Source organism: Panthera pardus, unplaced genomic scaffold (genome assembly GCF_024362965.1).
Source record: "Panthera pardus isolate Hobbes unplaced genomic scaffold, ASM2436296v1 HiC_scaffold_17, whole genome shotgun sequence".
In the NCBI taxonomy this organism is placed as follows: Eukaryota; Metazoa; Chordata; class Mammalia; order Carnivora; family Felidae; genus Panthera; species Panthera pardus.
The window spans coordinates 19,763,990-19,787,626 of record NW_026526732.1 but is presented as its reverse complement, the minus strand read 5'-3'; the positions used below and the strand labels follow the sequence as shown (position 1 = coordinate 19,787,626).

At 38.1% G+C, this 23,637-nt stretch overlaps 1 protein-coding gene across 4 annotated transcripts in view; it reads left to right on the top strand.

The window, feature by feature from the left end:
* The window catches only part of ADGB (androglobin), a 162,577-nt gene that overhangs the window by 79,519 nt on the left and 59,421 nt on the right, over positions 1-23,637 (top strand). For all 4 annotated transcript variants that reach the window (XM_019425030.2, XM_019425029.2, XM_019425028.2 and 1 more), the window contains 7 exons: positions 3,825-3,954; positions 10,924-10,957; positions 11,867-12,050; positions 13,021-13,084; positions 16,487-16,589; positions 19,415-19,556; positions 21,144-21,258. In XM_019425030.2, coding sequence (XP_019280575.2) covers positions 3,825-3,954; positions 10,924-10,957; positions 11,867-12,050; positions 13,021-13,084; positions 16,487-16,589; positions 19,415-19,556; positions 21,144-21,258 — 772 coding nt within the window. The remainder of the gene's footprint in view (positions 1-3,824; positions 3,955-10,923; positions 10,958-11,866; positions 12,051-13,020; positions 13,085-16,486; positions 16,590-19,414; positions 19,557-21,143; positions 21,259-23,637) is intronic.

The following is a 23,637-nucleotide window of genomic DNA, read 5'->3' as shown; positions in this document are numbered from 1 at the left end:
AGAAAGAAAGAAAGAAAGAAAGAGAAATGTATAGTAAAAACAAATGGAACAAGTTGAAAAGGACCAACATACTTCCAAGTGGGTCTCAGAAATAGAGGATAGAGAGATGGGAGAATAGCCAAAAACTAAAAATATAATGGCAAAATATCCCAAAAGTAAGAAAGAAAAAACCCCTCATGTCAAGATTCAGGAAGTTCTGAAATCCAGCAAGTAAACACAGAGAAAAGTGCAGCTGGACCCAATCCCAGTGAAACCGAAGACAAATCAGATACAGTGAACTGCAGACAGTGAAAGAAATGCTGCCTCACAAACCAACATGGGTGAATGTCACACACACAAAATATTAGACCAAAGAAGCCTGGTGTAAAAAGTACATGGGTTGCTTTTAAGGATTCTATTAACGTTCATTATGAGAAGAAAAATCAAAAGCAATCTATGGTGTTGGAAGTCAGGAGAATAGTTTTCTGTGGTGAGCAGGACTGGCCGTGGTTGGGAGACCTATCGGGCAGGACTCATGGGGCACTGGCAACAATAATGTCCCTTGATCAGCATAATGGTGATATGGCCGTGCTTGCTTTGAGATTTTCAGCAAGGTTTGCATTTATGATTTGCTCCTTGTTTGAATGTATCTTAAACTTAAATAAAACTTTAGTGAACATTTTGAATGGCTTATATTATCGGTCACACAGTGGCCATTAGACGTAGGTTAGCCTTCTTTGGACATATTAAAATCCATGACCGGAACGTAAGCAGATGAAGTAAAACAGTCAAAATTGAGATCAGAAGGCAGTTCGTTGTATGGTTTTACTTTCAGAGCCAGTCAATTTACACTTTATGAACTCTATAAGTTGAAAATGTTAGAGATATTCTTCAAAATGTTTCCTTTTAAGGCTCCTGTCAACTCTATGCATTAACAGTTGAGCACTGAGGGGGGTTAGGAGGGACCCCTAGGCAGCCCTAACACAGGACAGTCATTGGCAGTCAGCAATGTCAAGCCTTGAAAGACAGCTCTATAAACCAAAAAGACAGTGTGCTGCTACTTTAATTTAAAAAATTTGTTACTGTTACGAATTTATAAATCTAATTTTAACTTTTAATAAAATTTTGTTATACATAAATCTATTAATTTCCACTAAAGTTTTAAATAGATTTAGTTTTCTGAATTTATTTATACATTAAAATTTTTTTTTTAAGTTTATTTATTTTGAGAGAGAGAAAGCAAGGGAGGGGCAGAGAGAGAGGGAGAAAGAGAGAATCCTCCATTTAGCTCAGAGCCTGATGTGGGGCTTGAACTCACAAAACTGTGAGATTATGATCTGAGCTGAAATCAAGAGTTGGATGCTCAACTGAGCCACCTAGGTGCCCCTATTTAAACATTTTAAATGGCATTTACAATATCATTATATATTGTTATCTCTTTAAGTACTTTAAAAGCCAAAAATCATGGCAAATAAAATCTTGCAAAGTATTTAAATCATTATAAAAGTTCAAATAACCAGGGCATCTGAGTAGCTCATTGGGTTAAGCATCCGACTTTGGCTTAGGTCGTGATCTCACTGTTGGTGAGTTTGAGCCCCATGTTGGGCTCTGTGCTCACAGCTCAGAGCCTGGAGCCTGCTTCAGATTTGGTGTCTTCCTCTCTCTCTGCCCCTCCCCTGCTTGCACTCTCTCTCTCTCTCTCTAAAATAAATAAACATTAAAAATTTTTTTTAAGGTCAAATAATCAAATTCACATATTTTGAGAAACTTAATTTTTCCTATACCTACCATTAGTTTTTATAAACCCAAATTTTCTTATACCTTGTAACATAATCATAAAACTAAACTTAAATATGCTATACAGATTTTAAAGCCTAATTTGCTGCATTATGTAACATGCTAAATTCTTTCATATGCTAGAAATACAAAATAGCACATATACATAGAATTTTCCTAAACTTAACATAAAAATGTTAGTGCTTCATAATTTTTCTAATTAATTTCATACTTAATATTACCCACTAAGATGATGCTTTTTTCCATTTCAAATCCCTTTTTACTGTCTCTCAATTGATTGAGGTTTCATACTAACCAGAGATTTTATGGATTTTGAGAGCTGCAGACCACCAGGAGAAATTTCCTCACAATTCAAAATGTCATTCCCAAATTTCTAGAATCTCTGTGCCAGTAGGCACCACATATGCGTTGGTTTCATAACCTGAACTACCCAAGTTACTCCCTTACTCTATTTTCTTATATTTTCCTTCAGCTTTATTATCTGGTCAAGGTGGACGGAAGTCTACAAACCAAATCTAGGTGACTTTGGCACCTGATTAGATTCAACTAATCTATTCACTGTTTGACTCTGTTATGAATTTCCTGGCATATTTATTCAATCTGCCAGAGCCAAAAACAAAGATATGTGAATGACATTTTATCATACAAGAAAGAAATGTCCCTTGTCCAGCTTTGCTGTGCAGTCAGAGTTCTCAGGTCAATATGAGTGCTAGCCCTTTTTCCGCGAGCCCTTGAGAGCGACCCCCCGATCACGAGTGCCTTTCCCTGGAACACTACCTCTGTAGCAACATGCCAGAGTTGCCCATTCTTGGCTCCTGGCCAAGTGGAAGCCGCTCAGAGCCTCACAACAAATATGTCTGTGCTACCCTCTAGCGTCAGCTTCAGGTAAATCAGAGATGCTTAGCTTGTGAATTAGGAACTTTCACTAAACATTCGCAAAGAAAAAAAGAAGTTCAGGAAGACTGTATACATGAAATTTAATTTTATCGTTGACAAACACTTAAAGTAAAATATATGTGCTATAACAATGTCTTTTTATTGTGCCTATAAACTTTGAGGTATGACAATGGCGATTCAAGGTCTTATTAGTAATTACTTGAAATTCTGTACCCTTGAGTAGCTAGTAAGAGTGCCACAGTTATAAACTCAAGTGCTCAAGACTCACAATTTCTTACTCTGAGCCCTATTTCACTGATACATTACTCTGATGCTGAGTTAAATCAAGTCTAAATGTAAAATTCCTTTGTTCTGATCATCAACATTTAAAGATGACCACCATAGTTTTAAAATAGTGTTCTAGAAAATTTTTACAGCAGTGCGTTGACTGATAGAGATACTTCTTCAGAGTACAGAAAGCAAGTCAAGGTTTTTAATATGAAATAAAAATTTGTTATTGGATGTAAATGGATGAGATGATGAAATGAACAAAATCAGAAATTTCTCTTGACTAAACTGCTGTTATTTAATATACAATGCAATGGCATTAAGCCATGAAAGAGAAGGGAATCTTACCATTTATGACAACATGGATGGACCTTGAGGGCATTATGCTAAGTGAAATAAGGCAGTCAGAGAAAGTTGAATACCGTATGATCTCACTTAACATGTGGAATCTAAAAATTCAAAAACAAAAACAAACACCCAAGATACAGAGAACAGATTGGTGGTTGCCAGAGATAAGGGGTGGCTGGCATGGGTAAAGGGGGGGGGGTCAAAATGTACAAAGTTCCAGTTATAAAATAAGTAAGTCATGAGATGTAATGTACAGCATGATGACTATAGTTAACAATATGTGTTGCATATTTGAAAGCTGCTAAGAGAGTAAAGCTTAAGAGTTCTCATTACAAGAAAAAAATGATAACTATGTACGGTGATGGTTGTTAACTAGACATGTGATCATTTTACAATACATATTAATGTGAAATCATCATGTCGTACACCTGAAACTAATATAATGTTATACAGCAATTATGCCTCAATAAAAAGTGCAGTTATAACTTTAAGCAAGACATTAAGGTAACAGAGGTTGCTTTTTTTTCTTTTATTAGTCATTTTGTACAATATTTTACCAAGAAAGGGGTACCTCCAGGATCTGGTTTATCTTCCCTTACTGAAAATGATGAAACCATCACCTTTAGCCAGCCAGACTTAATTCAGTTGACAGGAACAGTATCTCAGGTAACTATGTTACTCTTATTATTGGCCCAATTCTTCATTATAAATGTTTTTTTCTTAAATTGTGAAATATGTTATACACCAAACAATGTATGGCATGCATCTGAACAGAATAAAGAATACCATGAAAATAAGCTTTTTACATATCTATCATCTAGATTAGAAAATGCCATACTCATAGCAGTCCCCTGCGTGTCTCTTCCAGGTTGCATCTCCTCTCTGCCATTGCCATTAACCAGCCTCGTACTCTTCTAATTTTTCCAATTATGTATACGTTTATAAACAATATAACCTTAGTTTCGTTGCTATATAATTTTATCTGAATGGATTCATGTTAATTCTTCTGGGACTCCTTTCACTTAACATCAATTCTGAGATTTGTCTCTTGCTGTGTGTCACAGTTCATTCAATTCATTTCACTGCTTGAAGGTATTTAATGGATAACCAACCTACTGTGTTTTTTTTTTTTATCTTTCACATTGTTGATGGTTATATTCACTGCCTCATGCTTCTTTTTTTTAATTTTTTAAGTGTTTTTATTTATTTTTGAGACAAAGAGAGACAGAGCATGAATGGGGGAGGGGCAGAGAGAGAGGGAGACACAGAATCGGAAGCAGGCTCCAGGCTCTGAGCGGTCAGCACAGGGCCCGACGTGGGGCTCAAACTCATGGAGTGTGAGATCATGACCTGAGCCGAAGTCGGACGCCCAACCGACTGAGCCACCCAGGCGCCCCGCTTCATGTTTCTTACTATTGTAAGCAGTGATACCATGACTATTCTTTGCTGTCCCTGTATGCATGTGTAAGAGTTTCCTTAGTTCCAGGGTTTGTAATCTTTTCCGGACGATGGGTCCCTTTGCCAATTTTTTAAAAACTTTAACACACAATGACAACTAATCTGTGTCTGCGTATTAGTTGATTATTGACGATAGGGAATAGTGGAAAGCAAAATAGCTGTGTGTGTTAGCACTGTGAGGACACACAACTTTGCTGTCTGGGGGTGGAATGACTGCTAAGTATAGTTGCCTGCTAAGTATAGTATGATTGGGCAGCTACACGTCATGAGAGTATCCATAGAGAGTAAGATGTAGCCACTTGAAACCTGACAATGGGCCTCATAACTGTGTAATTTCAGAGTACTGATCAACACATGTGACATTTTAGGATATTTGCAATTCTTTTTTTTTTTTTTTTTTGATATTTGCAATTCTAATGATACGTAGGGTACTGTGATTTCTTTTGTGTGTAAAGTCACAATTATTGTTAACAACATTGTGGCTACTCACCTGCATTGATAAATTGATAATGGAGGAAAATGCTGAACTTGGGTTAAAGATGAATTTTTTCAACCATCCATGTTCACGGATTCCTGAAATCTTAACAATGAGTCCCAAAGGACACTAGGCTAGGAATCCCTGCTCCAGGATGTGAATCTGGCAGTATAATTGTTGGGTCATAGGGCATTTACCCATTTAACATCACAACAAAATGCCCCCAAATTTTCCAATACAGGTGTATCAATATCCACTCCTGTCAGCCCTGGATAAGAATTTTCTTCACACCACATCCTGGCCAACACTTACAGTGTCTGATATTTCAACTTCTGCCAGTGTGGTGGCTGTAAAAAGGTAGTTGTTGTTTAAAAGGTAATATATTAACATGTTAAAAAATAAAAATATAAGGCATACATTAAGAAGTCTTGTTTCCATTCATGTGCTTCTCCATTTTCACTGCTCTGCCCTCTGTAGGACACTTTTGGTGTTTCTTTGTGCAAATGCAAAGAAACACACAATAATCCATCACCTCCCCTTTTTCTATTCAAAATTTAACAAACAAAAAAGTTTTTACTGAATATGTACAGGTGAAAATTTCATATCTATACCTAAAGAGTGTCTTTATTCTTAAAATTGCATAATATTTCATTATGTGAATGAATCACAGTTCATTTCTACCAACCTCTATAGATGGCATAAGATACCTTGTGGGGCAGGCCATTGCATAGAGGTAAACAAATTTTTTTAGTATTAGTTGAAAAGCAGACTAACAAATGAGAAATCTTGTAACGAGAATGAATAGATTTTTCACACTTTTAAAGTTTTTCTATAAGTTTTAATCTATTCCATGCAGTATTTTTAAAAAGTCAAAAAATACCCAAAACATAAAAATAGCCAACCTGTTTTACTCCTCCTCATTCCTTAGTCTTTCTCTCCAGAGTCAATCACTTTTATTTTATTTGTGTTTCTTCTGGTGTTTATCTCTGCATTTCTTTTTTAAAACTAGTTTTCTTTCTTTCTTTCTTTCTTTCTTTCTTTCTTTCTTTCTTTCTTTCTTTCTTTCTTATTTTTTGAGAGACAGAGAGAGAGAGAGACAGAGAGAGAGAGCATGCATCAGGGGAGGGCCAGAGGGAGAGGGAGGGATACAATCTTAAGCAGACTCCATGCTCAGTGCAGAGCCCTACCCAGGGCTCTATCCCACAACTTAGAGATCATGACCTGAGCCAAAATTGAATTGGCCTCTCAGTGGACTGAGCCACCCAGATGCTCCTGTATCTCTACATTTCTAAATAGTAGGCCTTATGAAGGCAGAGACGATGATTTTATAATACACTGTTTTTCTTTCAGCACTAGTGAAAATTCCTAGCACATGGCAGACACCATTATGTGTTTATTGAATGATGGGATTTTGTTATTTCTTTATCTATCAAGTTAGATATTATCCCTTGTTGTGGAAGATAAGGATACAGTACTGTCTTCACTCACCATCACACACCTCTGCTTTCTTCTCTCTTCCAGGTTTTTTTTTTTTTTTTTAATTCCAGAAGTCTTTATTGAATTGATATTCTAGTTAGTTAAGGATTATTACTGTGGAGGCAAATACAAAAACATTTCTTACATAGATTTTTGTACAAGCTAATTATGGTGTTTTTTCATTTGGTTACTTTTTTTTGTTTTCAAGTTTGTGTGTTTGTTTGTTTAGGGAGAGAGAGAATGAGTGTGCAGGAGCAGGGGAGGGACAGAGAGAGAGGGACAGAGAGAGAGAATCCCAACCAGCCTCTACACTTCAGCATGGAGCCTGATGTGGGCCTGAGCCCATGAACCATACGATTATGTCCTGAACCAAATCAAGAGTCAGACACTTAACCGACTGAGCCACCCAGGCACCCCATCATTTGGTTACTTTTCTATGACACATTAGTAAACCTTCCCAAATAATGAATGAAAGAAAGAAAAGAGAGAAAAGAAAGGAAGGAGGGAAGGAAGGAAGGAAGGAAGAAAGAAAAGAAAGAAAGAAAGAAAGAAAGAAAGAAAGAAAGAAAGAAAAGAAGAAAAGAAAGAAAGGGAGAGAGCAAGGAGGGAGGAAGAAAGGAAGGAAAAGAAAATCCCTCTAAAGACTATTTGGCACACAAACACATTAGGTTTTCTTTAAGTGCCAGTTATGTTCCTGGAGACACCTCCCCACCCGAGAATCCTTTGCTTTTTTCCTACAGTTCAAATGAATGGAACCTTACACCCGTCATCTTGAGACTTCCTTTTGTCTCTCTGTGATGGATTTCTTGTTTTCTGGAAACTATGTTTCTAGGTTAAAACCTGATTTTGGTGAATTGCATTTTCCAAAACTTCTGGGAAAAGATTTATGAGAATTGGAAATTATGAGAATTGATATGCTTGCAGTTATCTATAATCCACCCTCCACCTGATTTATATTTTGGTGGGATATAGATTTTAGTTTAGAAATCATTCCTTTAGAATTTTGAAGTTCTTCCTTAATCCCTTTCCTTAATCCCTTGTATTCTAACTTTAAGCATTGGTTTTCTTTTTCTTTTTCTTTTTCTTTTTAACTTAACCGAATGTCCCCTCCCCCTGCCCACACACGCAAAGAAGAATAGTTAACTATGTTAACTGTGTGAGGGGATGAATTTGTAAATTATGTTGATCTTAGTAGCATTCTACAATGTATTTACAGAAATATAAGCATTGTCCTTGAGAATACACATGACACTGGGATTCTTGATCATTTGTATGTGACTCTGCCATCTCAAAGACCATCTTTTCATTCTTGGAATAATTAAACTTTGCAGTGATTGGCCTTGGTATGAGTCTTTTTCATGAACTGTGCTGGGTACTCCATGAACCCATTCAACCTGGATAATTTCTCCTAATAGTGTTTCCTGGAGGATTTATTCAGTCTGGATGATTTTTCTTAATACTGTTTCTTGGAGAGTTCCTTCTTCTCAACACAATGTTAAGTACATTCACATTGCTATGCAACCGATCTTCAGATCTTACTTCATATTACAAAACTAAAACTCTATACCCATTAAACAATTTCTCATTCCCCCTTCTCTTGGTCCCTTAGAACCACCATCGTACTTTGTCTCTATGAATTTGACTACTCTAGGTGCCTTATATAAGGGGGGATCATATAGTATTTATATGCTTGTGACTGGCTTATGTCATTTAGTATAATGTTCCCACAGTCCTTCCCATGTTGTAGCATGTGTCATTCATATGTGTGTGTATATATATATGGAATAGTATATAATATGATGGAATAGTATATATACATATATATGTATATCGCATTGTTTATTCATTAAGCCAACAATGGACACTGGGTGAATGATGCTAATATGACCATAGGTATACAAATATCTCCTTGAGACACTGCTTTCAATTCTGTTGGGTTTTTATCCAAATGAGGACTTGTTGAGTCACATATTAAATCAACTTTTATTTTTCAGGAGCTGCAATACTGTTTTTCATTTTATATTCTCACTAGGAGTGCACAAGACTTCCAGTTTCCTCACATCCTCACCAACACCCATGCCTGTTTATTTATTTATTTTTTATAACAGTAGCTATCATAATGGGTATGAGGTTGAATCTCATTATACTTTTGATTTGCATTTCCCTAATGATTAGTGATGTTGAGTATCTTTTCATGTGCTTGTTGGTCATTTGTTTATCTTATTTGAGTAAATATCTACTTAAGTCCCTTGCCCATTTTTATTTATTTATTTATTTATTTATTTATTTTAACGTTTATTTATTTTTGAGACAGAGAGAGACACAGCATGAACAGGGGAGGGGCAGAGAGAGAGGGAGACACAGAATCAGAAGCAAGCTCCAGGCTCTGAGCCATTAGCCCAGAGCCTGACACGGGGCTCGAACTCGCGGACCGCAAGATCGTGACCTGAGCTGAAGTCGGACGCTTAACCGACTGAGCCACCCAGGCGCCCCCTGTTGCCCATTTTTAAATTAATTCGTTTGTTTTCTGTTGTTCTTTACATAAGTTCTTTATATATTCTTGATGCTACCCTTTTCTCAGATGCATCATTTGCAGAATTTTTCTCCCATTCTGTAGGTTGCACTGTATTGATTATGTCCTTTGATGGATAGAATTTTTTTATTTTAATGTAGTATGTATTTTTACATTTGTTATTATTGTGTAGTATCACAACCAAGAAATCACTGCAAAATCCAATGTCATGAAGCTTTCCCCCTAGGTCTTCTTCTAAAAGATTTATAGCTTTAATCTCTTTGTCTTTTGTGTCGACTTTGTCATCCAAACTTTCTGTTGAATTTATTCTACTTTCTTATTTTCAGTTTCTAAGAGCTCTCATTCTTGATTGTATTTTTTTTTAATTTTTTAAACATTTATTTATTTTTGAGAGACAGAGCACAAGTGGGGAGTGGCAGAGAGAAAGAAGGAGACAGAATCCGAAGCAGGCTCCAGGCTCTGAGCCCGACGTGGGGCTTGAACTCACAAACCGTGAGATCATGACCTGAGCTGAAGTTGGAAGCTCAACCAACTGAGCCACCCAGGCTCCCCTCTTGATTGTATTTTTGGAGACATTTCTTATTTGATAGATGGATATTCTCTTATCTGTCTAATATTACCAATTTCAAAAATATATCCTATATAGTTGTTTCTGTTTTCTCTTAATCTTTCCACCCACACCCTTTAGTTTCTTTCTTTGATATAAGACTCCTTCCTTAATTGTCTGGTGATACTCTGCTGCATATACGTGTCTAAAGAATTTATGACATTAAAGAGCTGCTGATTGGAAGTGGCTTTACAGAATGGCTAGAGCTTGTCAGCTGGTAGGGTAATTAATTTAGGATAATTGGGGGTAAATGAGGTTCATTTGGGACTGGGATTAGCTCCAAATGTAGATCTTGGGGTTTTCCCCTGGCTCTGGTCAGTTTCTCCAGTTTAGAGTCCTCTAATCTCCCTCCTGGGGTGGACTGGGTCAAAGGCGTTGGTATACACTGATCCATAAGTGTTATTGAACCAAGCAGCACAGAGGAGCTGAGAGTTCAAAGTTCAGCATGTGGACTTTCACTTAATTCCTCTCCTCTTTGTATAGTAGCTTCTCCTGTTTCCCACGGTACCTGTGAACCCAGATCCGGAGATTTCTCATTTAATTTTTCCACATGAAGCCATTTCCAGAGTTCTGTTGAGGCAGAAGAAAGCTAGATGCTAACGTTGAAAGGATTTAGGGCAAAGTGGGGATTTGTTCTGTTCCTTAAATAGACATTTAACCCTTTCCTGTGTTTTGATATGAGCCCATATCTCATTCTCTCTGTCTCAGATGCCTGCTAATTGTTTCAGGGGCCCTAAGGCATGGATGGGCTTGCTTCTTGGATAAGGATAAGGATAAGGATAAAGATATTATTGTTTTAATTTAACTTTTATTATAAGGTTCGATTATTTAAGAAACTCACATATTCTTTGTTTTAATGTCACAAACTTAAACCCTCAGCCAATTATTTAATTAAATTCACATCTTTGAATTCTAAGGTTGAAAACAAAGTTTCTGCTTTGCCATGTTTTAGTAACTATTGCAGAAATCTGTTTCTTTAATATTTAAAGACAGTATAACTCTTTTAAAATCATTGGTGCTTTAGATAACTAACATGTTTTGTTGAATTTAAAAATGGTTTCTTAATGTGTTCCTTTCAATTCACAGGGAAACATTACTTCACAAGTTATACCTGGAAAAGGTAAATTCGTAAACTTCTCATGACTTTGAAAAACATCAAAGCACAAAGGGATCTCTGTTTCTTGACAGCTCTTAACTTCCCCTTTTCCTGGCTCTCAGCAGCCTGTCTCCAGTGTCTCCTCTGATGTGTTGAGTCTAATCTACTCTGGTCTAGAAAACCCTGATAATCTCACTGGTTAAATTCACACTTGAAGTCAAAATAAAAGATGATCTGATTAAGGGCCCACGAGTACAGTTCATGTGTTTTAATGCAGGCATGTGATGATCAAAGTGCTGAAACCATTGCCAATTCCTCAGTTCCTAAATGAAGACTTGGCCAATCCTCACATCCAAAAAAGCATTATGTGGCACGTGCATATGTAACATTTTGAGTCAAGAAGTCTATAAGAACTTTGTGACATTACTTGATAGACATAAAACAAGATACAGAAATGACAGACTGTGAGGTGCCATTAAGTGGCTCACTGAAGCACGTTTATTGCAATGGCTTTCTCAGGTTGTCCTTTCTTCTGTTGCGTGAGTCTTATAGGAACATGTCTGCCTATAGTAGATTTTAAATACACTAGCTAATTTTAAACAAACTAGCTAATAACTGTATAATCTGTGAAACTGTTGTAACTTTATAATCTGTGAAAAATGTGCATACGACTTTATGAAAGTGATTTCAAAAGTTCTTAACACTCTGCTATGTGTATGAGTTAGGATTAGACTCCCGAGTGTATGAAAATGTGTCTCTGCATGAACATCCCCAAATCTGAGGCTTGCTGTAAATGATTGTCTCAGGAAATGGGTTTTTTTCTTTCAAAAATAGGCTTCAATATGAAACTCCCTCTATAACTTTCCATACCTCAATAACTTAATATTTAACAACATAGGTGCAATTGACATGTTTGTCTTCTGCTATGCACAGAAGAGCTAACAGAACTTGGATTAAATGACACAGCTCATCAAGGTGAAGGACTTAGTTTGGAAAGAGATTTAGTCAGCCAGATGACAGCAACACAGGAAAAATCACAGGAGGACCTCCCAACAATAAATAATAGCGTTTCTAAAGAAATATGGTTAGATTTTGAAGACTTCTGTGTATGCTTTCAGTAAGTATGAACTTTTTGTGTGTATTAAGTGTGGTGGATATATAAGCCATTAATTTTTAGCTATCATTTAAAGGGATTAAACCAATATTACTCTGGCATTGATATAATAGCAAGAGAAACTATTAGAAAGAAAGATCGATGAGTTGACTATCCACATAGAACATCAATAGCCGAAACTCAGGCCAGTTTCAGGCCATCATCAGAGACTTACTTATTGATTAAGATGAAGACTGTTTATTCACTAAGAGAGATCATTTGTGTCCCTTTAAGACAACTAATTCAATACAGTTGTTATGATTTTTTTCCCAGCTTTATTGACGTATAATTGGTAAATAAAATTTTAAGATATTTAAAATGTACATGGTGATGAATTGATATAAATACACATTGTGAAAGACTCTTCCCATTGAGTTAACACATCCAACACCTCACACATTTACCGATTTGGGGGGACAGGGTGGGAACATTGAAGTTCTACTCTCTTAGCAAATTTCAGTAACACAATCCAGTATTATCAAGTTTAGTCACCCTATGGGATGCCTGCGTGGCTCAGTCGGTTAAGCGTCTAACTTGGTTTTGGCTCAGGTCATGATCTCACAGTTTTGTGAAATTGAGCCTAGTATCGGGCTCTGTGCAGGCAGTATAGAGCCTGCTTGGGATTCTCTCTCTCCCCTTCTCTGTGTCCCTTTCCCACTTGTGCTGTCTCTGTCTTTCTCAAAATAAAGAAATAGAAGCTTAAGGTTTTTGTTCTTTTTTTTTTTTTTTTTTTTTTTTTTTTAAGTTTAGTCGCCATGTTATACATTAGATCCTCGGACCTTATTCATCTTATAAGTGAATGTTTGTATCCATTTACCAACCTCTTTCTATTTTCTACACCCACCCCTGTAATTATTTGATCCTACGATCCTAATGTGTTGGACTAGTCTGTTGCATATGATGGCAGTAACCTGTTACAAATAATGTTTTCCAGGAATATATATATTTTTCACAAACCAAGTTCATATTGCCTTAACTTTCAAAAAACAGAATTCAAGGTAAATATATTATTATCTCCTTTCCTTCTCATATGTAAGTTTGTGATTAAATCATGTTAGTGAGAAACACCTTCAAATCTATCAAGTATTTCTAAAATTATATTAACAAAATCAATTCTTAGAGTCTTCTACTAATCTCTTATGCAGACAATAAGCAAAATTCTGCTGCTCATATATCCAAGTATGAGTCATCTGATTATGTTCAGTCCTGAGCTGTGTTATTATGTGAATTCACATTGAAAGTGCTTGATTTGTGAATAAATGAATCACAAATAAATTCGCTATATTTGATTTAAATTGTTTATTGAAATACATACTATTCCTAAAACAAAGGCACATTTTTACTATCACTTCTGCTGTTTTTGCCCATGTTCTTCCCTCTACCTGGAGTTCATTCTCCATCTTTATTGCCTTCATCAGGCTAATGCTAGAAGTCTTTCAGAACAGCGTGAATGTCCTTGACCCTGTGAGACCTCCTTCCCTGGCCACAGAGTCTAAGTCAAGTACCCTGACTGCATGCACTCTGTGTAGCCTATGCTTACCGTTCTCCATCCCAACTGCCTCATTGTTTTTCTCTGTGGCCCTCCACCTACCCACCCATTTGATGTCAACATCTTAAGGAGAAAGACTCTGTCCTTTTGTTTACTATTATAATATTGGTCCTAGCATGAGGTAGGAACTCAACAAAAAAAAAAATATTGAATGAATTAATTAACAAATCTCACATGGAGTGGAATTTTGGGGAAAACTATGAAGCATATTCTGGGAAATTAAATTTAACTGAAACTCTTATGTTGCTTGTATGGGGCCGTTCAAGCCCCCTGCAATAATGCCACATCTCCAGGAGCGGTACACACAGTTGGGGGAAGAAAGAAGTCTCGGAGATGGCTTTTCTCATTGCATTTGTACTAGATGAGAATGCCAGCAGAGAAAACCTTTTTTAGCATTTTTCAGGAGGTGCTTTGCAGCTGGTTGTCTGCTCTGAAAGCAAGAATCAAGTCTGTGGTGGTGCCTGTGGGGGAAGGTCGTGGGAGAACTGGTCAACCTAGCTCTGGAGTTTTTCTATGAAAATACCCAGAGGAATGCTTTGACTTTATGAAAATAACATAACTGCTAATTGGGAATAAGTGGCCCCAGAGATGTGAGAATAACATACAGTTTACAGGCACTTCGCTGTATCTCCACATTCACTGTTGGCAATAATAAAATGAAAGTCATTGATAGGTGCCTACTCTGTTGCCGGCCCTGAACTAGGTTTTTTATTGCATTAGCTCCCCATAGCAAACCCTATGAAAGGACTATTATTATCATCATTTTTCAGGTAAGGAAACTGAGGCAGGTTAAGGCTGAGTAAATTGCCCAAGACCACCACACTGGTAAGTGGCACAAGCATCATGAGAATAAGGTTTGCCTGATGTGAAGCCTGGGACTTTGTCACGAGTACGCCTCTCTCGCGAAGTACACCGGGTTGGTAGCCTGGAGCCAGACTGCCTGGCTTCGAATCCAGGTTTCATTGGAGTGGGACCCTGACTAAGTTAAGTCCACTTTGCCTCAGTTTTCTTTCCTCTAAAATGATTGCAGTAAGAGCCCATTATCCTAGCATTGGGAAAATAATTGAGAGGATGTATGTAAAACACTTAGAAGAATGCCTACTAAAGGCAAGTGTAAGCAACGTTGCTGTCACCACTGTCACTAAAGGCACTTTGGTTACGAGTTTTTGTTATACACCACCCTCCTAGGACACATGTGTATCTGTGTAGTAAAATGGCCAACTGATTTTACAAACTGGTGGTAAATATAGATTTTTTTCTCCCTTCCCAATTCCCAGCTGGGCAAAATAAGATGATAGCAGTTCCTACGAGTCCCTTTATTCCCCCGATTTGTTTTTTACATCAATGATATGAAAAAAACAACAGCTTTTTCTTGGAGGGCATTGGAATTCAAACTTAACAGCCATTAGGATGGCATGGGAGGATGGATTGGTTGTGGGCTCAGGCCGGGCATTCCTGATTTTAGTGGCCATAGGTGATTTTAGTGGCTGAGCCTGAGGCCTCTCCCAGCACATTCCATGGATGTCCCATCAGTGTTCAGTGTGTAGGTGGGATAGGTGCTCCCAAGGTGCCCGGTGCTGACACCAGTGCAGAGTTCCTCTGGGTGGCCTCCATGCCCATCCTGTCCCCAAATTCGCAGGCCCTCAAAAATGACAGCAAATGAGCTCTTTGCAGGAACTCTTCCTCTGGCACGCACACTGGGCTGGCAAATCCAAGCTTCTTTCATGATTTTGGATAGTGAATATTTGAAACAACTGTCTTTATCGCCAACATGTCGCAGCTAAAAGGAAACAAACAAAATAGATGTCAAATGCTTACTATTGAAAGATACTGAGGGAAACGATCTTTTAAAACCTAGTTACACTGTATCAAGCGTTTCCAGAAATGCTTGTCATTCGATTGAGTAACAAGCCTGCAGTTTTTACAGTATCACTAGAGATTTTTCTTTCATATTTTAATTGTTTTTATATTGTAAAATACTATGAAAGCTTTTAATGTATAATAACATTAAGTTAACTTAACACACTTACCATATGCCATCAATCAAAATTATGTGGAAGCACCAAGAATTTGAGAGGCAACAGAAGTGCTACAGTCTCAAAGACCAACCTTGGAGTTGATACATAGATAGACCTACTTTTGAACTTCAGCTCTGAACTTGCAAGCTCTGTGATGTTTGGAAAGTTACTTACTCTCTTTGTGTTTCAGTTTCTTCATCCATGATTATGGATATTAATAGTGCCCCTATAGGATGGCTTGAGATCATGTGCATGTAACCCTTCCGGGGCTGTCCTTTAAGGGAAGTTCTGGTTTTACTCAGTACTCTCTTGCATCGTCAAAGCGAAAATCCAGTCTGGTTCATTAGTGTGCGTTGGCTATATTTCTAGAGATCTTGTAAACAAAAGGAAGAAAGGGTTTATATCACATGCCATCCTATAAAATACCTTGATACATCCCCATTAGACATTTCCATTCTTTGCCACAGTTACTTTGTGTCCTGTCTATTTATCAGAGATCTGTATTTTCTGAGTATTGCCCAGCCTCAAGCCCAGTCTCCTCCATTTATTATTTCTGAAACAAGCATATCCCTTTTCTTCACTCGTGGAGAAGAGCTTTGACTCTCTCTGATAGGGAGCCAAACTCACACAGGTCCTGTAGACCCAACTTCTATAGACTATTGCCAGCATTTACTCAGTGTGATTTTCTTCCTATCGTTAAAGCTGTAAAGTACTTACTGTGGTGTCTAGAGCACAGTAGGTTCTCTATAAATGTTAGGTAGAATTATTAGAAGTGTGAAATACGGCATTAGTTGACTAATATTAAATTCAATGATTTGTCTGATTTCTCGCAGTTCTCAGATGAACGCGTGTCCTACTATCTGTTTGTGGATAGTCTGAAACCCATTGAACTGCTGGTTTGCTTTTCTGCACTGGTACGATGGGGAGAATCTGGAGGTAAGAGGGCTTTGAGAAAATTATAGTCTTAAATCCCAGCTCACTTTCATTCAGTCCAGGGGAAATACAAGATTTGGGGGCTCTGGATGAAGGAAACTATTTCCTCTCCAGAGTCTGCAAGAGAGTCACCCTCACACCGCCTCCTAGGATGGTCTTCCTCCTCAGACGTCATGGGTTATGCTCACTCTTACCACCTGCTCCTCTCCTTGTTGCGGTCGCATGTTCACCTCTTCAGCATGACTAGCCACTCTGTTTTTCTTTCCACCTTTGCATGTCACCATTCTTGAGTCTTTCAAGATCTGTTGAAAAACATGCACTCTTCCTTTGATTTGACAATTCTGAAGATCTTTTCCTCCATCCCACCCTGGCCTTTGTTTTCATGATTACACTTTAGAACTTACCTGCCAGTAACTATATCATCTCAAGCATCCCCATTTCAAACTCTGACTACACACCTGACTCTCCAGTCCACTTTCTCTAGAACCCTTGCTTCTACAATCCTTTGACTCCACTGGGACTGCCATCCGTTGACCCTCCCACTTTTCCCTATTCATCTGTCTCCTCGTGTCCTTATTTCTCTCATCCCCCAGTTTCCATGGCCTGTTGTTGTAATTGTAGCCTTGGACATAACCTCAGCGTGATTGCTCATCTTTACCCCCTCAGCTTACTGTCTTGGCAAAATCCCAATACTGGTTGAATTCAGCCAATGAGCTCTGTATCTTATGTGTGGTGCATCAGAGCACTGATGAATGTGCACCGATTGGATGTGACTGGAGAAAAAATAACCCTATCAGCTAGCCCCACTTTCAACTGAGGGCCACGGATTTCAAAATGGCCCCCTAAACACTGCCAACGCTTCCCTGGTTCATGCATTCCTCACTCTCATCCTCCTGGACGACTATCTCAAACCTTCAGATCTTCTAACACCTGCTCTCATCCTTGTGTATTTTCAGCTGATGACCTTGCTGCTATTTTCACTGGAGAGAGAGAAAAAATCAGGAATGACCCACTTCATCTTTCCCATAATGAATTCTCCCCAGTTCTAGTCACCTTCCCTCCTGCTCATGGATGGACTGTTCTTGCTTCTGTCTGAAGCCAGCTCTTTGCACATGTGCATATATGCACAAAACATCATTCTTCAATTCTTTGTCCTGTTTGTTAAAGTTAAATCTGTTTATTTCAAAACAGATTAAGAAACAGCATCCCCCACCCCCATCAATCTCATTACCTATGAGGTTTTTAAAAATATTTATTTATTTACTTTTGAGAGAAAGAGAGAAAGAGGAGAGGAGGGGCAGAGAGAGGGGGGAGGAGAAAATCCCAAGCAGGCCCCACATGGGGCTCAATCTCACGAACTGTGAGATCATGACCTGAGCATAAATCAAGAGTTGGACGCTTAACCAACTGAGCCACCCAGGTGCCCCAACTATGGTTTGTTTTTAATCATACCTGTAGTTTTATTTTCAAGATAAATTTGGCTAAGCTGATCACACTTTCCATTTTAAGGAAAATATGCATAATTGAAAGTTTTCCTGATTTTGATGAATAAAATTCAAAATACTACCTCCTATCTCAAATGAATAAATGTTTTTACTGGATTACCAAGATCAATCCTACTAATTCTATGTAATCCATGAAAAGCTATGGCTTTTATAGAAAAATAAAAGCCTAAACAGCAAAATCAAAGCATCTCTAATTCAAATTTATAATACCTGGCACTGTGGAGGTTCAATAAAAATTTGCTGAATGCTGGATATTAAATGTTCTGCCAACTTTGATGGCAGGCCTATGATTTTCTACCCAGGTATACCCAGCGGTTAGAACAGGGTCTAGTGTGTATCAGTGGGCAATAAATACTTGTTGAATATTTCCAAACTTCATTGGTATAAGCTTAGTATATCTATTAAGTAAGAGCTCCTAAGCCATACCATGTCCTAAAACATTGAAATTCTATGTGTGTAGAGGTGTTTCAAGTCATGTTGTTCTCTTATATCCTCAGTTTGAGTATTATCGGGAAATAGGGTAAAAATATAGGGTAATATAAGTTCTGGAGATGTAATATACAGTAGGGTGACTATAGTTAATGATATTATATTATATATTTGAAAGTTGCTAAGAGAGAATCTTAAAGGTTCTCATTACAAGAAAAAAAACTGTAATTGTGTGGGGTAATGGATGTTAACTAAATTTTCATGATAACCATTTCACAATATATACATGTATCAAATCATTATGCTGTACATCTAAAACTAATACAATGTTGTGTGTCAAGTTTGTTTCAGTTAATTAAATTAAATGAAATGAAATTTTTTAATTTAAGAAGTGTTTTGGCCTTAGCTACCCATGAAGAATGCCTGATATTCTTTATTCATTTTCAGAGGAACGCTAAATGCTAAAATTAAATTTTTGTCACTGATTTGCTATTTCTACACACAATTAAAGCTAAGAATCCAAAGTAAAAACATAAGCAATAGGATATTTAGACTTCGCTTGACCCCTATCTTAGGAGAACCTCTTAATTTCCCAGATATGTTTCCTCCACCTTGAAAATTGCACCCAGAGGGATATTGTGATTTCTGCCACAGATCATAAGGTAATCAAAGTGATGGGGATGATTCTGAGGAGGAAAATGGGACAGAGAGGAAAACCTGAATCCCACTTCATATTATTTCCAGTAATTATCTCCCCAGAGTAATTTCTCTGGGTTTTATGAATATTTTCAGAACACCTCTAATTCCTGATATTGTTAGTGTCATTACTAGGGTCGTGAAGTGAAGGCCAGCTATACTCTCACAGTCAAATTTTCGTATTTTTCCCTTCCTTAGCTTTAACAAAAGACAGCCCCCACGTAGGGCCTGGACTGCTTACAGCGGAATCCCTTTCCTGGAAATCTCTGAGGCCACGAGATCTTGTTTTGACGATTCATACGTATGCCACCAAGGCTGCGGTGGTCCGGCTGCCTGTTGGGTATGGAGTAACTTCATTTTTCCCACATGAAGAACTTTTTGAAGCCTTGTAAGCTACTGGCTACCTGATAATTAAACAATATGGGATATAGGATATGGTTTCTGAAAGTGATTTCGTATGAAACAGATCTATCATTATGATTCTTGCGAAAAATAACTCCACGAGCAAATATATTAAAGAAATGCTGTTCACCGAATCTCCATTTGGAAGACCCATAATTGTCAAAGATTAACAATTTCTTTAGTAAAGAATAGGGTTTAAATCAGCATTTCTTAAAATCAATGTATCAAACAATCCTTTTTGTTTTCTTCAGAATCTTACATGCCTTGGCAAGAACCATGATTTTATTTAAAAACAGACTTTTTTCCCTATCAGTCTATAGTTTTACCTTGTGTTTAATATTACCTATAGCTTTATTTTTAATTAAAATAAACTTGGCTCGGCAGATTATATTTTCCATTTTAAATAAAATATGCATAATCGAAAAGTTTTCTTGATTTTGATGAATAAAATTCAAAATATTACCTCATATTTCAGACGAAATGAATATTTGTACTGTATTTCCTAAGATCAATCATGTTAATTCTATGTGATCAATGAAAAGTGATGGCCCTTATGAAAAAAAGCAAAGCCTAAACAGCAAAATCAAATGCTAAAATAATGTATGGCAAGCATCCAATCTTCTCAGGAAATAATAAATTTTTTTTTATTTTATTTTATTTTTTTAACGTTTATTTATTTTTGAGACAGAGAGAGACAGAGCATGAACGGGGGAGGGTCAGAGAGAGGGAGACACAGAATCTGAAACAGGCTCCAGGCTCTGAGCTGTCAGCACAGAGCCCGACGCGGGGCTGGAACTCACGGACCGCGAGGTCATGACCTGAGCCGAAGTCGGCAGCTTAACCGACTGAGCCACCCAGGTGCCCCAGGAAATAATAAATTTTAAAACTTCAACATTTCTCACATCCTACCCTGAAAACCCTGGCATAGAGAGGTTCTCCCAGAAGTCATTACTCTGAGTGCTAATCCATTAAGACAACCAAGAACAGGAAATTAATAAAGAACCTCCTTATATATATCTGGGTGTTTCCCTGCAGGGCCTAAACTATCAACATGTATGTTTTGAACATGCTCTAAGTGCTCAACAATGGGGGGAATGAGTGTCCCTGCTCTCGGTGACACCGCAACCCTGGTAGGAAAGACACAAACAACACACATAAAATTATGCATCTGTGGGAAAGTGACTATGAAATCTACAAAGCCCTATACCACTGTGAATTATTCTTGTTAGTGAAAAATCAGGAGTCCTTTGCACTGGGACTGCAGCGTATAGGAGTTTCCTCCAGCATGTCCAAGTTCCTCATTTAGCGTAACTATGTTTTATGTGACTAATGAAACATAGATTCCATGATCTCTGATGATTCTTTCAGAGTGAATATCCAAAAGTCTTTATCCCACCAGAGTTAAAGAATTCTACTCTCAGTAATGTCTGACTTCATTTGAGCACAAGCTGTCATCAAACAGCCAGCAGAGTCAAGGACTACAACGGGAACCCCTGGGTCATCATATATTGTCTATTCTCTTTAGGAGACATATGCTTCTCTTCACCGCATACTCCTCCGTGGGGCATTCCATACACATCTGCAGCATGGTGACTTTTGTCATTGGGGACGAAGATGCCGTGCTACCCAACTTTGAGCCGGTAAACTTTAAGCACTTGTGATTTTTTTGGTGCCTTATTTTCAAAGAGTTTGAACTAAATCATAGGCCTATTTTTTGTAATTCAACTTACCCATGTTTTACCTTTTAAAACTGTTAAGTATATTCTGCAAGAAATTCTCCAAAATGACACGTACAATAAATAGCCTACACTCTGCAGGAGTGCAAAATAATTTTAGTTTTTCTCCGACAACTGCATTCACTTCTGCTCTGTGGAATCCCCTTTCACCTCTATTAACATCACAGGTAGATCCCATAGCATACTGGTCCTTTGGAATGTATAGAGGATCACTACAGTCCTTTCCATTACAGCTTGAAATTCTGGTATCATTGACTCCTTTTACCCCTTCCTCAGCCTAAGAGATTTGGAGCATTTGTCTCTGGGATTCAGGGAAAGAGGATCCATGGAGAGTCCTGTAACTCTTGTTCATCTCCTCTTTTCTTGGCCTCTTCTTAGTTTCTCTTACACTGCTGTTCTGACGGTGTCTGAAAGAAGAAACGAGGTAAATGCAACCAGCCACTCCCCTGAGGTCCTGTCTGTTTTAGATGTCCTCTAAAAGGCATCCCATTTAGATATGTGGGCCTCTGCTTTGGGGGGACCAATTTGCATGGGGCATTCTCACTGCATAATTCAGTTTTACACCATCCCCCCATCCCATCTCCATGTAGCACAGCCTCTTATTAGGGAGGCGAGATCTTCTCAGCCAGTCGATAACTCTCTTGGCGAAGGTAGCATCAAGATGATTCAGAAGCAGCTCTTTTGTGCTAATGTTGCTGTGGCCCAGACAGGCTCAGTCACGGATTCTTGCCTCTCTAGGCAGAGATTGTGCAGGATTCCCCTGACGGCCTCCTCTCTGCTGTGCTGTCTCTCTCCAGTCCTCTCCCTCCTGTGCAGTAGAAGAAAGATCAGCAAGCCCACCTTATAAGTACATGTCTTTTATTCCCTTAATTATGTTTATCCTGCTTTTTTAAATTATTTTTTTCATCTTTGTTTTCTTTTCTTAAAAAACAATTCTGCTTTAGGTAGTATGGATTATCCAGTCTGGTTTTTTTTGTTTTTTTTTTTTTCTTTAGGTGACTGGACTTCGTAGGTGTCTAGTTATTTTGATCTGTGAACTCATCTTTCCCTGGGGTTATAAATTCCTCCATCTTGTAAAACCTACTGGGGCTTAAAGTCAGGCCCTATTATTCTTCAGTTCGAATGAGGAAGCAAGAAGCGATAGACCAGTCCAAGAGCAGAAAGATTCAAGCTGCTCAGAGCCGTATGTGATCACTCCCAGTGCTGCCTCTTGACCAGACAACTTTTCTGGTCCTGGTTTCACTTGAGGGGGAAATACCATTGAGAAGAGGCTTTCTGTAGGCTTTGGGAGGTTGGGGAGAAGGTAATAGGATAGTAAATGCGTTAAGGGGGCGAGTCAGTTGTGTCTGTCTTCATCAGTTCGCCCCACGCAGCGAATTGGTACTGTCCAGGTATAGCTGCGGGCCCATTCCTCAAAACTTCTGCAGAGAACCAAGGGGCATGATGGCAGCATGGTACTCCCTAGGAAAGGGGGCAAAAGTAGACCTCACAAGTTTTTGTTCCCACTTCACCCCTTCCGTGCTGTCTCAAAGCACCCTCTACTCTGGGCAGCTCCTCCTCTACCCACCAACTACCCACCACATACCAATCAAGATAATCTGCAAATGCCTTAGGTTTCTCTTTCTCTCTCTCTCTCTCCCCCCCATTCCCCACTCTTTGGTTTTGACCTACAGTTTTGCAATTTGACATCCAATTCCTTTTTTTTTTTTTTTTTTTTTCCACCAGCCTTATTGAGGCAAAACAGTCAAGCAAAATTGTAAGTTATATAAACTCTACATGCTGGTGATTTTGTATACATAAATATTGTGAAAGGATCCCCATCATCTAGTTAATTAACACAACCATCACCTCACCTCACGTACTTATCTTTTTTTTTTTTTTTTTGTGACAACATTCAAGTTCTAACAAATATCAATTCTGCAATATGGTGCTATCAACTATAGTCACTATGGTTTACATTTAGATAGATCTTCAGACCTTGTTCATATTATAGTTGAAGGTGTGTACCCTTTTGCTAATCTCTCCCAGCTTACCCCCTTATCTTTTTAATCTTCATCACTATCTCCCTGAACTCTTCTCTGCCCATTGGTTCTCCAATCCCACACAATTTTGTCGAACTAATTCCTAGACACCTTCAGAACTAAATACGGGTATTAATACCATGGAGAAATGTCCCCTGGCTCCCAATGTGAGGTAGGTGTTATTCCTATGTGTTCCCACTACAGCAGGAATCATATCCCTTGTTTTATATCTTTGAGATCACAGCCCCTAGCAAAATGCCTT